This window comes from Somniosus microcephalus, chromosome 1 (assembly GCF_052327205.1).
Source record: "Somniosus microcephalus isolate GS21.2 chromosome 1, FLI_Smic_1.0, whole genome shotgun sequence".
NCBI classification, from domain to species: Eukaryota; Metazoa; Chordata; class Chondrichthyes; order Squaliformes; family Somniosidae; genus Somniosus; species Somniosus microcephalus.
Window position 1 is genome coordinate 53891177 of NC_140987.1, and position 17357 is coordinate 53908533.

Consider the following 17357-nt stretch of genomic DNA (forward strand, 5'->3'; position numbering starts at 1 on the left):
GGCCAATTCATTAAATATATTCAAGAAGGAGTTAGATATATTTCTTAAGGCTAAAGGGATCAAGGGATAGGGGGAGAAGGCAGGGACAGGGTACTGAATTTGGATGATCAGCCATGATCTCATTGAATGACGGAGCAGGTCCGAGGGGCCGAATGGCCTACTCCGGCTCCTATCTTCTATGTTTCTATGTAAAAAGGACCTTAATGGCCAAGGTCGGAAAACAGCAAAATATTGTCCAAGCAAGCGGCTTTGCTTTCTTCATTGGTTTGCCATTCAACGTGTCACTAAACTTATTTAGCATATTGCTACTTATTATATTCCAAAAGTAAAATCACACAGCAATAATTTGCATTTACATAGTGCCTTTAACATAGTTATCAAACAAAATTTGAGACTGAGCCACATAAGAGATATTAGGACAGGTGACCAAAAGCTTGGTCAAAGAGGTAGATTTTAAGGAGCATCTTAAACGAAGCGAGAGAGGCGGTGAGGTTTAGGGAGGGAATTTCAGAGCTTTGGCCCTAGGCTGCTGGACGCAGGGCTGCCAAAGGTGGAGCGATGAAAATCAGGGATACACAAGAGGCCAGAATTGGAAGAGCACAGAGATCTCTGAGGGTTGTACGGCTGGAGGAGGTTACGCAAATAGGGAAATACACAAGCCAATAAAGGTGATGTTGGGCAATACCGTTCTTGTGTGATATTTGTAATTCATCATCTCAAATTACTGATAGCACCACCTGGAACATATTTGTGACCACCAGTACTTCATTTTACTGTTATACAGCTTAGAATATTATATAGCTCAAAATTGGAAGGATAAAACCAGTATTTGAAAAACTAGATATTCAACTGAAATGGATATTGGAAATTTAACATCCACACCATACGTGTTATTGAAATCCGAGTGACAATCAGTGCCGGCCCTAAAAACATGCTCCAACACTTAACACATTCCATTCTGCTACTTACGGAACAAATTTTAAGATGGCTTTGATAGTGTTCTCTTGCAGATCTGCAGTCAGTGTGCTGGTGTAGGATTTAGGCCACATATATAGAGAACTCTCCAAACCAAATAAGACGAAAGCCTGTGAATTCACCTTTCTAATGAGATTGTTAATGGCTTCTGAAAGGCCTGCTTTAATTCCATTTTCTGATTTCAATGAAGAAAAAAGTAATATATGTTAGTAGTGCTGTAGACCCCAATATTCATACTTACAGCATGTCTTTCATAGTGTTTCTGTTAAGTGACAAACATCAACAACAATTTGCATTTATATATTGTCTTTAACATAGTAAAACATCCCAAGGCTCTTCACAGGAGCATTAGCAAACAAAATTTAACACCGAGCCACATAAGGAGATATTAGGACAGAAGAGGTAGCTTTTAAGGAGCATCTTAAAGGAGGAAAGAGAGGTAGAGAGGCGGAGAGGTTTAGGGAGGGAATTCCAGAGCTGAGGGCCTAGACAGCTGAAGGCAAGGCCACCAATGGTGGAGCAATTAAAATCGAGGATGCACAAGAGGCCAGAATTCAAGGAGCACAGAGATCTCAGAGGGTTGTAGAGCTGAAGGAGGTTACAGAGATAGGGATAGATTGGAAAATAAGGATGAGAATTTTAAAAATCGAGAGATTGCTGGACTGGGAGCTAATGTAGGTCAGCGAGCACTGGAGTGATGGGTAAACAGGACTTGGTGCAAGTTAGTATACGGGCAGCAGAGTTTTGAATGAGCTCAAGTTTATGTAGGGATGGGAAGCCGGCCAGGAGAGAATTGGACTAGTCAAATCTAGAGGCAAAAAAGGCATGGATGAGGGTTTCAGCAGCAGATGAGCTGAGGAAGGGCACAGTCAGGCGATGTTACGGTGGTGGGTGCAGATGGTCTTGGTGATGGAGCGGATATGTGGTCGGAAGCTCAGAGGTCAAATACGACACCAGGGTTGCGAGCAGTCTGTTTCAGCGTCAGACAGTGGCCAGAGAGAGAGATGGAGTCGGTGACTAGGGAATGAAGTTTGTGGCGGGGACCGAAGACAATGGGGTAGATTTTGCCGAACCTGTCGGGAAGAAGGCGGGACTTCCCCTTTCGGGTTTCTGACCCGCCTACTTCGACGTCCGGCCAATCTGCGCGATTTTCCCTTGATTGACCTTGTTGAGCCCGCCCAGCATGTTCAGCAGGCCAATTAAGGGCCACCCGGCAACAGGTGATGTCACAGACTGCAACTTCATCTGTCAAGAGATCTTGACAGATGAAATATCAGTGTTTTACAGCTGTTTGAAGCTGTCAAACACTTACACTCTGATTTCTAACATGAGTCATTCTGCACAGACTCAGTTAGAACTGTCACCGGCACTCAAAGCTGAAGGCTGTCGCTTTTGACAGATCGCAGCCGTTCAGCTTTAAGTTCCGGCTGACTGATGGGCTCCCGACGGCTACAGGAAGAAAGGCTGTTAAGGTAAGTACAGGTAAGTAAAAGTTCTTTACACACTTTAGACACACCAAGCACACTTACCTTTACACTCATGCACCCATCATTCACCTGAACACCGACATCGTGACCCCTCCAACTCCTTCAACCCGACGCTCCAACCTGGCGTGGTTTGGAGCCGTCGGGAAACCCACACGACACCCCTCAAAATAGGGATTAGGCTAAAAACTGCCTGTTAACTACCTGTTAACAGGCAGTTAATTGGCACTAATCCCTTCCCGCCTGGTTTCGGCGGGTCCCAGTGCGGGGCGGGTACCCGCCGCCCCTGAAACTTACGTGGGGCGGGGTTTTGGGCGGGATGGTGTCGGGACCCCCGAATTCGGGATTCCCCCCCCCCCCCCGACACGCCTAAAACCCTGCCTGATGGCTCCCCGAAAATCTAGCCCAATGACTTTGGTCTGCCCAATATTTAGCTGGAAGAAATTTCTGTTCATCCAGTACAGTGTGGCAAATCAGAGACAGTGGTAGGGTTGAGAGAGGCGGTGGTGAGGTAGAGCTAGGTGTCATCAGCGTACATGTGGAACGTGTAGGGCCAGATTTTCAGTTTGCCGTGAGGCGGGCTTTCAGGCGTGCGGGGGGCAAAAATCCCGAATCGAGGGTCCCGACACCATCCCGCCTCCACGTAGGTTTCAAGGGAGGCGGGTACCCGCCCCGCACTGGGACCCGCCGACCCGAGGCGGGAAGGGATTAGTGCCAATTAACTGCCTGTTAACAGGTAGCTTTGCAAGTGGCAAATTCGATTTTTTTGGAAAAGTCACATGTGCATCAAAAGCTAGAATGCTGTGCTGCTGCACCAGAGTTTAACAAGCAAGCACCATATAAAAGATTTCTAATCTTCAAATACTTATTCTGGAAGGTATCAAATTGACCTAAGATTGAGAAGTTTACAGAGTTGAGAGGAAGTAAGGGAGAGAGCAGCATGGCCATGGGGTTGATAATCTGGAAAGATATAAAATGGAGCCAAGAACCTGTGACAAAATAGGAATGTCTATCATTAGCTTTAATCATTTTAAGTAGACAGGTTTAAAATGGAGGCTGCTCATTTCATTAATGACAAAATGCTGGACAGAGATATTCCATCTGCATGAATTAGCTGGTCAGACAGCATGCTTAAAATGTTAATGGATGCAGCTTTTGACAGACTATATAATTTCTAGTTGTGATCATGTCTGAACAGTCTGGAGAAAAATGCTGAAACTGAACAATTACTGCTGCCCACTCTCCCATTATCAAATCAAATCAACTTTTATTGTCATTGTTAGTGCACAAGTGCAGTACAACGAAATGTAGGCTTGCGGCTCCCGAGAGTGTACATTTGGATTAAGACATTTAAACATTCAACATACATTTGGCTTGTAGTATATTAACATAAATATAACCATAATAAAGTGCATTGGCAGATGTGCAGGCTTTAGAGTTTATTTGTGGAGTTCAGTAGGATGACAGCCTGCTAAAGTGTGAAGACTTGGCATCAGCCTTGGTTCAGTGGTGGCACTCGCCTCTAAGTCAGAAGTTCAGGCCCCATTCCAGAAATGTAGGTTGCCACTACAGTCCAGCATGGTTTCGGATAAGACGTTAAACCAAGACCCCATCTCTTAGGATGTGAATGATCCTTTGGCACTATTCAAAGAAGAGCAGGAGTATTCTTCCAGTACCGTGGCCAACATTTATCCTTTAACCAGCATCACTAAAACAAATGATCTGGTCATTTATCTCATTGCTGTTTATGGGACCTTGCTGTGCACATACTGGCTTCCATGTTTCCCTACATTACAGTGAATACACTTCAAAAGTACTTCATTGCCTCTGAAGCGCTTTTAGCGTCTTGAGGATGTGAAAGTCACTATAGAAATTTGTTCTTTCTTTGATTTAAAAAAAAAAGGCTTTTTACAACAGAACGATTCCACAAGATCAGTAACTGCTACTAGTGTTTAGTCTGGGAAAGATATTAGGTTCCACAGGTGCATGAGATTCACATATTCTATGTGTAACATATTATCTTGAAAGGAATTTCAAAACTCTGGAATGTGCACCAAGAAAATGCTCAGCTGATTCACCCAAAGGTGCTAATACATTCAAACAAACAATAAAAAGATAGCTTTTTGAAAAAGGTATATTAACACCGTGTTGATAGATTTCAGTACTCTCCCAAGTATGCAATATGCTGCTGTTTAGTATTTTGCCAATATCCATTTACTTTTGTACATCACTTTATTTTAAAACACAGTAATTTACCCTGGATAATCTGGTCTGTATGACACTCTGGGCTGGATTTTGTCAATGGGGACATTGTAGTGTATGTGTCTTTAAGAGCCCCCTGTGTACTGTAATGCCGGTAATGGCCACTCGGGCTACATAAGCCTGTATATTGTGTTGTATCAGTTAGTTCACCTCCAGACTTTGTTCAGTAAACACCTGTGAAACTAACTCCTGCCTTCAGTGTCTCTATTAACACACGGATACAACAGTGGCGACGAATTGGAAACGGACTTACCTGCAATTCGGCAGCACCGCAAGGACATCGATTCCTCAGACGTCCAAAGTCGAAGAAAAGCAAGAAAAAAAAACTGTGGTTTCACCAGCTAGCCGAGCTGGTGGCAGGTACTGCAATAATCCTTCCTGGGCGGCGGGCTGGGGCTCCATCGGCTGGCTCTGCAGCGAGGCCAAGCAGCGAAGGCGGAGGCAAACAGAAACAGACGGGGGGGAGCACTCGGGAGACGGCCGGCGCTGCAAAGCAGGTCGGCGTTCGGACCTAGCAGAGGGGGGGAAAAGTCCCAGAGAGTCCGGCGGGAACGAGTCTCCACCTGTAAATAAAAAATTTTAAAAACCGCGGAAAACAGCGTTGTCAGCAGCGGCGGGAAAGCGCGGGGAGCGCCATATTTTTTCTGCAGGAAAGAAAGGAAAGCGCGGGAAGCGCCATTTTTTTTCCAAGATGCCTAAGGCTGGCAATATTGATGCTTTTGATAACGATATAGAGGATTGGACCACATATGTGGAAAGAGTGGAGGTATATTGCACAGCAAATGGAATAGAAAATGATAAAAAGGCGTCAGTACTTCTAAATCTAATGGGCGCAAAGACATACGGGCTGTTACGAAACTTAATCACTCCAGCCAAACCAAAGGACAAGAATTTTAAGGAAATTATTCATACCCTACAGGAGTACTTAAACCCAACACCGCTGCTGATAGCGGAACGATTCAAATTCTTCAAGAGGAATCAGCACAAGAATGAAAGTAATGCTGATTACCTCACCGAATTAAGAAAGCTATCAAAGCACTGCCAATTCGGGGCAGGACTGGCAGATTCTCTTCGAGACAAATTCGTCTGCGGTCTCCTAAGTGAAGGAACACAGAAAAGGCTGCTTTCTGAGAAAGATTTGACACTGGACAAGGCTTTCAGTATGGCTGTATCATACGAAGCAGCCGCAAGAGGAGCTGCAGAGATACAGCAAAAGACACAGGACTTCGGCACCCATGAAATGACACAGGGTTTTGAGAGATGTTATCGCTGCGGCAGATCCACCCATGACCAGAGGGACTGCTGGTTCAAGGACAAAGCATGTCGGCAATGTGGAAAGATTGGACACATTGCACGGGTATGCCGATCTGGACAAAAAAAATCCACGGACAGGAAAAAAAAAATCAATAAAGAAAAGGTACAAATGATGACGGACAGTAGCTCCGAAGACCAGAAGAGCGATAGCGACTCCGGAAACAAGAGACTAAGCTGTCTCAAATTACATAATGTAATTGCCAAAGAAGATTACCAGACCATTTGGGTTACCCTCACGATAGCAGGGTCCCCAGTTAAAATGGAGCTAGATACAGGATCAGCTCTGACCGTCATAAATCGACGGGATTACGAGCGGCTATTTCCACATATACCTTTAAAAGACACATCCATTATATTGAAAACATATACGGGGCAGAAAGTATACCCCAAAGGAAAAATAAGGGTGCCTGTTGTATACAACGGCAAGGAAATACGGAAGTTGTATTTATACGTTCTACAAGATGGTGGTCCACCGCTGTTGGGACGTGAATGGATCAGGAAGATACGTTTAGACTGGCACTCCATTCAGGCACTGACGGTGGCCAGTAAGAAAAAAAATGATGCTGACGTCATACCTGAACGATTAAAAGCCATCTTGGCCAACGCCAAGGAAGTGTTTCAAGAGAAACTAGGAACCTTGAAAGGCATCACCGCCTCAATAAAAGTGGAAGATGCGGCAATTCCCAAGTTTTTTAAGGCAAGGCCGGTGCCATACGCAATTCGTCCAGCAGTCGAGGCAGAGCTGGAGAATTTGGAAAAGGCAGGCGTATTATCCAAGATAGATTGGAGCGAGTGGGCAACACCCATCATCCCGGTCATGAAGAAAACGTTGAATAATGATAAATCTGATGAACAGAGAAAAATTTGCATCTGTGGAGACTTCAAGGTGACTGTAAACCCGGTCCTTCACACGGTACAGTATCCTCTTCCGAGGATAGAAGATATTTTCGCCTCACTATCCGGAGGGAAACGTTTCACCAAAATTGACTTGGCACAGGCATATCTACAGATGGAGGTTGAAGAGGCCTCTAAAAAGTATCTCACGATAAATACACACAAAGGCCTGTACCAGTACAATCGACCGGTTTTCGGAGTAGCATCAGCTCCAGCTATCTGGCAAAGAGCTATGGAGCAAGTCCAATGTTACCTAGACGACATCCTTGTAACAGGAGAAAACGACAACGAGCACCTTGCCAATTTGGAGCAGGTGCTCACTAGGCTGAGAGAACGGGGCCTACGAGCAAATCGCCCCAAGTGCGAATTTTTCCAGAAACAAATATCATATTGTGGCCACATAATTAATAAGGAAGGGTTGCATAAGTCACCTGAAAAAATTGAAGCGGTCATAAAAGCCCCAGCACCTGAAAATGTCTCACAATTAAGGTCATTCCTGGGATTGATAAATTACTATCATAAATTTTTACCGAACTTATCAACTCTTCTGCACCCTCTTAATGAACTGCTACAAACAGGAGTAATTTGGAAATGGAGCGAAGACTGTAAACGTGCCTTCCATAAATGCAAAGACTTAATCACGTCCAAGGAAGTTTTGGCTCATTACAACCCATCACTGCCAATCAGACTGGCGTGCGATGCATCCCCTTATGGCGTAGGAGCGGTATTATCGCATAGATTCCCTGATGGCTCGGAACGGCCGATAGCTTTTGCGTCACGCTCATTGAACTCAGCTGAGCGTAACTATGCCCAAATCGACAGGGAAGCACTCAGCCTGGTATGGGGAGTGAAGAAATTCAACCATTACCTACACGGACAAAAATTTACCTTGTTGACTGACCATCAACCCCTCATCTCCATATTCAACCCTAAAAAGGGTGTTCCCATTATGACAGCGCAAAGGCTACAGAGGTGGTCCCTTTTTCTAGGGGCACACCAATATGACATAGAATACAAAGGATCAAAACAGCATGGGAATGCTGACGGTTTATCGCGCCTACCATTGCCAACGGTAGAAGAGGCACCTACAGTAGACCCAGTGGAGATGTTCCACTCTACCATAGTGGAATGTCTACCAGTGACAAATTCTGCCATTGAAAGGGAAACGAGAAATGACCCGACTCTCTCACGGGTCTACGATTTAACAGTGAAGGGATGGCCAGCACATGGCGAACCACTGTTGCCAGCATTCTCGCAAAGAAGAGAACAGCTGTCAGTGTGCCGAGGAACCTTGATGTGTGGATCCAGAGTGGTGATTCCACCCAAACTCCAGGATAAAGTGCTAAAGGAGCTTCACGAGGGGCATCTGGGTGGCGTGAAAATGAAGAACCTAGCCAGGGCGTTTGTATGGTGGCCAGGTATCGATGGAGACATCGAAGAAATGACCAAGAGCTGCCTAGGATGCCAGAAGGTCCAAAACGCTCCACCACAAGCCCCTCTACATCCATGGGAGTGGCCCTCATCTCCATGGCAAAGGGTACACATCGACTTTGCTGGTCCATTTATGGACTCAATGTTCTTAATCGCGGTTGATGCACACTCCAAGTGGCCGGAGGTAATAAAGATGTCCTCCACCACCACGGAAAAAAACATCACAGTATTAAGGACCATATTTGCCAGGAATGGGCTGCCTGAACAGATCTGTTCTGATAATGGACCGCAATTTGTGTCCGAAGAATTCAGGAAGTTATTAAAAAACAATGGGGTTAAGCACTACACGTCCGCCCCATACCATCCCGCCACCAATGGATTGGCTGAAAGGTTTGTCCAGACCTTCAAGAAGGCCATAAAGGCCATGGGTAATGAAGACATAAAACTTCAGCATAAGGTAGATAACTTCTTGTTTGCATACAGGAATGCAACACATATGGTTACAAACCAAACTCCCGCCATGAAGTTCTTTAATAGAAGCCTAAGATGCTGGCTGGATTTGATCAAGCCAAACATCAGAAGGGACGTGGAGAACCGGCAATTTCAAGGCATGAATGAAAGGCCAACTAGAACCTTCCAGATAGGTCAACAAGTTTTGGCCCGGTACTACCGGACCGAGAAATGGCAGCCTGGAACTATTTGCACACGACTAGGACTGCTGATATATACCGTGGACATTGGAGAAAGCATAATAAGGCGCCATGCTGACCAGATCATAGAGTCATCCGAAAAGGGACAACCTACACCACAACTCTATACGCCTAATGATGAAGTAGAGATACCCATAGTATCTACCTCCGATCCAGTGGTACTGGAACCAGATGAACCCAACACTGGCATTCAAGCCGAATCAGCCTTGCCAAAAGAACCTACTACACCACCAGAAACTACTACACCACCGAGGCGTTATCCGGACCGAGTCAGGAAGCCTCCAGAGAGACTGACGTATAATTGATTAACTGCAGCAATGTGTAGATTATTGTTCTTGTAACATGTAATTAATGATTACTTAAAATATTATGTACTGGTTGGCTAAAAGGGGAGGAATTGTAGTGTATGTGCCTTTAAGAGCCCCCTGTGTACTGTAATGCCGGTAATGGCCACTCGGGCTATATAAGCCTGTATATTGTGTTGTATCAGTTAGTTCACCTCCAGACTTTGTTCAGTAAACACCTGTGAAACTAACTCCTGCCTTCAGTGTCTCTATTAGCACACGGATACAACAGACATGATGGAGGCGGGACTCCCACTATTTGGGTTGTAGTCCTGCCTCCATCGACTTGTGGCCAACCCACGCTATTTTCCCTTGATTGACCTTGTTAAGCCCGCCCAGCGAGCTCAGCAGGCCAATTAAGGGACACCTGGTTACTGGTGACGTCAGTGATTGACATTTCATCTGTCAAGAGCTTTTGACAGATGAAAAATCAGCGTTTGACAGCTCTGTGAAGCTATAAACACTGACAATCTGTCTTCTAATTTGAGTCCTTCTATTCGGACTCAGTTAGAGATCTCTCCAGACCAGAAAGCAGAATGCTGCAGATTCTGACATTTCAGCGGCCATTCTGCTTTCTGTGCTGGTGAACTGAGGGACAGAACTGAAGGGAGGAAGCCTGCAGGAGAAAGTAAAGGTAAGTAAAACTTATTAAAACACTTTACACTTACCTCACACACTTACCTCTGCACACATGCACCCATCACACATCTCGACCCCTCCAACCCCTTCAGACCGACGCGCCGCCTCGCTAACTTGGCGTGGTTCGGAGCCGTCGGACAGCCCACACTTCAGGGCTAAAAATAGGGATTAGGCAAAAAACTGCCTGTTAACTACCTGTTAACAGGCAGTTAATTGGCATTAATCCCCTTCCTGCCTCGGGGAGGCGGCTCCCAGCACAGGTCGGATACCCGCTTCCTGGGACATTGGCACGGAGGCGGGTTGGGGGCAGGATGATTCGTGCCCCCCGATTCTGCAATTTTCCCACCACTCTCGTCTCCACGGGGCTTGGAAAATCCAGCCCTTATTGTCCAGTCTGACAGAAGAATAGGTAAGCAATTATCCATGATGGGGGTTAATATTAGACCAGGGCTGCACAGCAGAATACTGCTGTGCAGCCATTTACACAAGGTTAAAGTGTTAGGAAAAAGCCAACAATGTAACAGGGCCTTCTTCATCTGAACATAACCTGTCATTTAAAATAAATAATTAGACAAAATGTTTTTTGAGTCGGTGCGTCGCATTCTATGTCATTTGGTCTTCCAAATCTAGCTTCCTATGCATCTCACCCTTTGCTCCACTTAAAGTGGCAGAGTCCTCAGTAGTCAAGGTCAAAGGTGTTAAAGGAGTTTTGAAAGAGTCCTCACCCGAAATGTGAACTTGTCTGCTCTCTCCAGAGATGCTGATTGACCTGCTGTGTGTTTCCAGCATTTTCTGTTAAAGGAGTTCAAGATGCTGTTGGCGGTAAGTCTGGGTGAGTTGAAATATTGTTATGTTCTTATGAACTTCTGAGCCAGGCACCTGCTGAATTCCCAATCTCAACTGATCGGCCATTACAAGCACTGATCCAGAGCCTCATCAATCAAACAATCAAGTCAATAACATGATTAGATGCAACCAAGAAAACCAATGGCAGGAATAGAATCTTCATACGATTATTATTGGGCAATGAGATTGCGAGACTGTCACTCAATTAGAAAGGACACATGATCATTGTTGACGAATGAGGTTGCTCATAAGGGCAAATTTAAAAAAATACACAGTATTCCAGCTAAAAACTTTGAAAAATGGCTAGCCCGAAGATTGGAATTCTCCAGAACAGCTGGTAATCTGAGTTAAAAATAACAAAGTTCTCTTAGCACGCAAAATCTCATCACCCAAGAGGTGTTAAAATTCTAGATTATTCAATGATACAAAAAATTCCCCTTTGAATAATAAATACATTTATTTAAAATGGATCTAATAAGTAATTTACTCACCATCTGTTTTGTTGAGGACTCCATCCAAATTAATTCCCCCCTTTATTCGAAACAACAAATTTTCAGAATCAAGTGGCAGCTGAAATAAATTGATTGAAACAAATTAATCTATCTGTCTATATAATGTATTACATTTTCTGTGTATATTGCGCATTCCTTATTTGGGCATCACCATTCTCTGACTCGGTTTTGCCTGCAGCTGCACACTTTTACTATTAGATGGAGCTTCATAAGCTTTGAGGAAGCCAGCTTCAGTGTTCCTTGACCTCAAAGACCTGCTTGACATCACTGGGTAGGTTATTTTTGAGAATTAGAAACTTATACATAGAAGAAAAACTTGCATTTATATGTAAGAAGTCACACAACACCAGGTTATAGTCCAACAGTTTTATTTGAAATCACAAGCTTTCGGAGCGCTGCTCCTTCGTCAGGTAAAGTGGATTCTCCAAGGCGGCCTTCGAGACACACGACAACGCAAAATCGTAGAGCAGAAACTGATAGCCAAGTTCCGCACTTATGAGGACGGCCTCAACCGGGATCTTGGGTTCATGTCACGCTACATGTAACCCCACCTGACGTAGGGTCATCCAGACTCGAGTCATCGTTGGCTTGTTCTCTCTACACAGATGCGGCCGGACCTGCTGTGATTTCCAGCAAAAAAAATGTTTGTTTGTCTGTTGTTTTTCATACAGACCCCAGCATCTGCAACATTTGACCCCTTGTGACCCAACCTCATTGTTCTTTGATGTAATATTTTCCTGACTGACCTGTTTGGACACCATTCACACCTTTGATTGCTGTGATTATCTCTCTGCCGAGGTGTGATAAATGGCAGTTAGAAAGATTACCTGTAATCATCTGGCATTATTCTCTGACTATATAAGCTGTGTCTTTATGCATCTCTCCACTTCACCTGACGAAGGAGCAGCGCTCCGAAAGCTTGTGATTTCAAATAAAACTGTTGGACTATAACCTGGTGTTGTGTGACTTCTTACATTTGTCCACCCCAGTCCAACACCGGCATCTCCACACCATTGCATTTATATAGCACCTTTCACGACCACCAGACGTCCCAAAGCACTTTACAGCCAATGAAGTACTTTTTGAAGTGTAGTCACTGTTGTAATGAGGGAAATGCAGCAGGCAATTTGCACACAGCAAGCTCCCATAAACAGCAATGTGATAATGACCAGATCATCTGTTTTTAGTGATGTTGATTAAGGGATAAATGTTGGCCAGGACACCTGGGGTAATTCCCCTGCTCTTCTTCGAAATAGTGCCATAGGATCTTTTACGTCCACCTGAGAGAGCAGTTTAACGTCTCATCCGAAAGACGGCACTGGCTGGAGTGTCAGCCTAGATTTGACACCAAGCCACATAAGGAGATATTACAAAAATAAAAACAGGAAATGCTTGAAATGCTCAGCAAGTCAGGTAACATCTGTGGAGAGAGAAACAGAGTTAGCGTTTCAGGTCGATGACCTTGATGTGCCATCGATAACTCAAAGACAAGGAGTTTAAAGGATTCAACTAAAGGCTTATAATCACTAAGAACATTGCAGGTCTTTACACATCGAGTTCGTCTGATAGAATGACTCATACAGCTCTTGAGACCTTTATATGACAAAAGACAGGGGCGTAGCCAATACACACAATAGGAAAAAGGGGGCAGTACACACAATACAAAGCAGGTAAAACACAAGGGCTGATGAAGGCATATATTTCATCACAGACCTTTCATCAGAACTGGAGATAATACGGCAGATGATGAAAAGCTTGGTCAAAGAGGTAGGTTTTAAGCAGTGTCTTAAAGGAGGAAAGAGAGACGGAGAGGTCTAGGGAAGGAATTCCAGAGCTTAGGGCCTTGGCAGTTGAAGGCACAGCTGCCAATGGTGGAGCGATTAAAATCAGGGATGCTCAAGAGGCCAGAATTGGAGGAGTGTTGTAGGAGATTACAGAGATAGGGGAGGAGCGAGGCCATGGAGGGATTTGAAAACAAGGATAAGAATTTAAAACTTGCGCATAAGGCTAAGAAATTGCCTAAAGAAAAAAAGTATCTGTTACTTGTTAGAAGAGACATACCGGGGGGGAGGGAAGAGTGTGTGATAGGAGGAATGGGGAATACAGAATAAAGTGCCCAATCAGTCTAACTCGTTTGCATTAATAATTGGGATTCAGAAGCTCAACTAAACTGGGGAGGGGAGTCACCCATCTGATGATGCAACCAGGAACTTACAGAATAAACTAGATAAAACCTATAAGAACATAAGAACTAGGAGCAGGAGTAGGCCATTTGGCCCTTCAAGCCTGCTCCGCCATTCAATAAGATCATGACTGATCTTCTATCTCAACTCCACTTTCCTACACTATCCCCAAATGGGCAGAGCAACAGCAAATGAAATTCAACAGAGGTAAATGTAAGGTACTTCACAGTGCAAGTACAAACTTGGCGAGATTATACAATATGAAAAGAGACTGAGGATGATTAGTAGACTTGCCACTTAACATCTCAACTCACTGTGTACAGTAATCAACACAGCAAAAGGAATGATGCATTATATTGTTAGAGCAACAGAGTACAAGTTAGGGATTGTTCTGCCAAAACTATAGGGTGTACTGTTCGAAGCACACCATAAGTAGTGTCCGGTTTTGGTCACTGGGATACATGAAAATATTAAATCCTTTGATGAGGTACAGAGAAGAGCCATGAGCAATATTCCACCTAAGGTGTGTGGCCACGCAGTAATCTCAAAGGTCCCACGCAGGCCACTTACCAGCCTTTACATTGTAAATACCACGCATGCACAGAAATTTAAAGGGACTGCGCATTAAAAGAAACAGGCTGCGCAAAACAAAGCGCAGCTTACACAGAACATGAGTGTACCTAATGTCAGAGGATTGAAGTATGAAGAAAGACTAGGAAAACCTGGCTGCTTGGCTTTAAAGGGAGATGCCTGAAAGGGGACTTTGTATAAAAGTACACACAATGTTCCACATCTTTTAAGATATATTAAGCCATGTAAAAAGAGAAATTCGGAGCAGTACTTCAAGATGCGTCATGTAAGTAGGACAAAAAGACAAAGGTTCAAACTTGAAAAAGGCAAATCTTACAGCATAGAAGGAGGCCATTCAGCCGACTATGCCTGTGCCGGCTCTTTGAAAGAGCTATCCAATTAATCCTACTCCCTTGCTCTTTCCCAATAGCCCTGCAAATGTTTCCTTTTCAAATATCTATCAAAATCCCTTCTGAAAGTTACTACTGAATCTGCTTCCACCACCCTTCCAGCTCATCATAATTCGCAGCATAAAAAAAAGTCTCATCTCACCTTTGGTTCTTTTGTCAATGTTCTTAAATCTGTCCCCTCTGGATAGCGACCCTCCTGCCAGTGGTAACAGTTTCACCCTATTCACTCAACAAAATGCTTCAGAATTCTGAACACCTCTGTGAAATCTCCCCTTAACCTTCTCTGCTCTAAGATAATTCCAGCTTCTCTCGTCTTGCCACATAACTGAAGTCCCTCGTCCCTGGTACCATTCAAGTAAATCTCATCTGTACCCGCTCCAAGGCCTGGACATACTTCCTAAAGTGTGGTCCCCAGATTTGGGCACACTACTCCAAATGAGGCCAAACCAGTCATTTATAAAGGATTAGTATAATTTACGTGCTTTTATATTCCGTGCCTCTATTTATAAAGCCAAGGATCTCGTATGCTTTGTTAACTACTTATCCTACCACCTTCAAAGATTTGTGTGTGTGAACGCCCAGGTCGCTGTGTTCCTGCATTTCCTTTAAAATTGTACCATTTAGTTCATATTGCCTCAACTCATTCTACCCTACCCCTAAAATTAATTTTTTTCACTTTTATTATACATTTAAACTACAAGGAAACAGGCCATTTAGCCCAATCAGTCCATGTTGGTGTTTATCCACCACATGAACAATTGTCCTAATCCCATGAGCCTGCCCAGTTCCCATATCCCTTTATTCCCTCTTTCCTTCAACCACTTATCTAACCTATTCTTAATAGTTGACATGGTCTCTGCTTCAATCACTAACTCTGGTAGTGCATTACACAGCTCCACAACCTTCTGTGTAAAAAAAAAGCTTCTCCTGCTCTCTGTCCTAACTCTTTTACATTTAATCTTATATCTCCTCATTCTAGACCCCTCAACCACTGGAAACAGTTAGTTTCTATCTTCTCTGCCCCATCTTCTTAATATTAAACGGCTCCATCAAATTATTCTTTTATCTCCTATATTGTAACAAAACAGCCCCAATTTTTCTAAGTCTTTCTTTGTATTTGTATTTTCTCATCCCTGGCAGCATTCTAGTGATTCTGCACGGCACCCTCTCTATTGCCTCAACATCCTTCCTATTGTGGAGCCCAAAACATCTCACAGTACTCCAACTGTGGTCTTACAAAGGTTTTGTATACATTCACCATTACATGTTGGCATTTATATTCTATACCTCTTGCCATGAAATTTTTACGGCCTTAGCTACTGGAGGTGGGGCTTGTAAACCTGAACCCACCCCCCCAAAAAAAACTCTGCTCTTCCACATCACCCATCAGGTAGGGTATTTCAGACAAAAAGCTTGATATTCATGAGGAATTCCCTTTGTGAAGTCATAGAATGGTTACAGCGCAGGAGGCAGCCATTCGGCCCGTCCCAGCTCTCTGCAAGAGCACCTCAGCTAGTCCCACTCCCCCGCCCTTTCCCCGTAGCCCTGCAATATTTTTTCTGATGTTGTGATAAGTGGGCTGGTTTTTCCCAAATGATAAGAGAAGATGGGTCGAACAGCCTTCCTTGTTCGGGTTCACCATAATCTTGATTGCTCACCTTTGTACCATCTCCAGGGCAATATTATCCTTCCTTTAATTAAATGATTAGAACTGCACACAGTACACCATAAAGCACTGAACAATATCTTCTATGGTCTCTTAGTCAACCTTTCATTGACTATCTGATCTCTTGTGGCGTTGCGAACATGTAGTCTGGGCTACATCACAGTTGTGATATGGGTAACAAACTTGGCCTGTCTTTATAAAGTCACTGTTGTGTATGTCTTATGTAGAAATGTCTAAATAACTCCAGAAGGCAATAAAAACTTAATTGCTTTTTGGGGTGCTTGTAACTTTCCTACGCTAAGCTAAATTAACATGCATTTTAATACTTCTACACAGCAAAATATGACTCCAGTTTTGGAAACTTTTATATAAACAATATAGACACTTCCATGGTCAATGTTCCTCAGAACCTTCCTCTTCTGTGTCTTCTAACCTTCAAATTAGCCATCCCGCACGTCCTTTCTCCTTTCTTACTCTACTCTAACTCAGTGTTGTCAAATATGTTAACTACTAGCCACATGTGGCAAATTGGGAGTCCAGATGTGGCGAATTGCACATCTGATTAGCATAAGAACATAAGAAATAGGAGCAGGAGTAGGCCCTTCGAGCCTGCTCCGCCATTCAATGAGATCATGGCCGATCTTCTGCCTCAACTCCATTCACCGGCCCTATCGCCATATCCCTTGATGCCTTTACTAGTCAGAAATCTATCGACTTCGATTTTGAATATACCCAATGACTGAGCCTCCACAGCCCTCTGGGGTAGAGAATTCCAAAGATTCACCACCCTCTGTGTGAAGAAATGTCTTCTCATCTCAGTCCTGAATGGCCTACCCTTTATCCTGAGGCTGTGGCCCCTGGTTCTAGACGCCCCAGCCAAGGGAAACATTCTCCCAGCATCCACCCTATCAAGCTCTGTAATAATTTTGTATGCTTCAATGAGATCCCCTCTCATTCTTCTGAATTCAAGAGAATAAAGGCCTAGTTTACTCAATCTCTTCTCATACGACAGTCCCGCCATCCCAGGAATCAATCTCGTGAACCTTCATTGCACTCCCTATATGGCAAGTATATCCTTCCTTCGGTAAGGAGACCAAAATTGTACACAGTACTCCAG

At 44.0% G+C, this 17357-nt stretch overlaps 1 protein-coding gene across 2 annotated transcripts in view; it reads right to left on the minus strand.

Moving 5' to 3' along the window:
- ufsp2 (ufm1-specific peptidase 2) overlaps window positions 1–17357 on the minus strand; it is a 186592-nt gene that overhangs the window by 108712 nt on the left and 60523 nt on the right. Inside the window, exons 2-3 of one of the 2 annotated variants that reach the window (XM_085981385.1) lie at window positions 11391–11469; window positions 970–1150 (exon numbers count right to left, since the gene is read on the minus strand). In XM_085981385.1, the coding sequence (XP_085837511.1) occupies window positions 970–1150; window positions 11391–11469 (260 nt within the window). Of the gene's footprint in view, window positions 1–969; window positions 1151–10778; window positions 10867–11390; window positions 11470–17357 lie in introns of those variants that run through there. The other variant, XM_085981395.1, reaches the window with a different exon arrangement.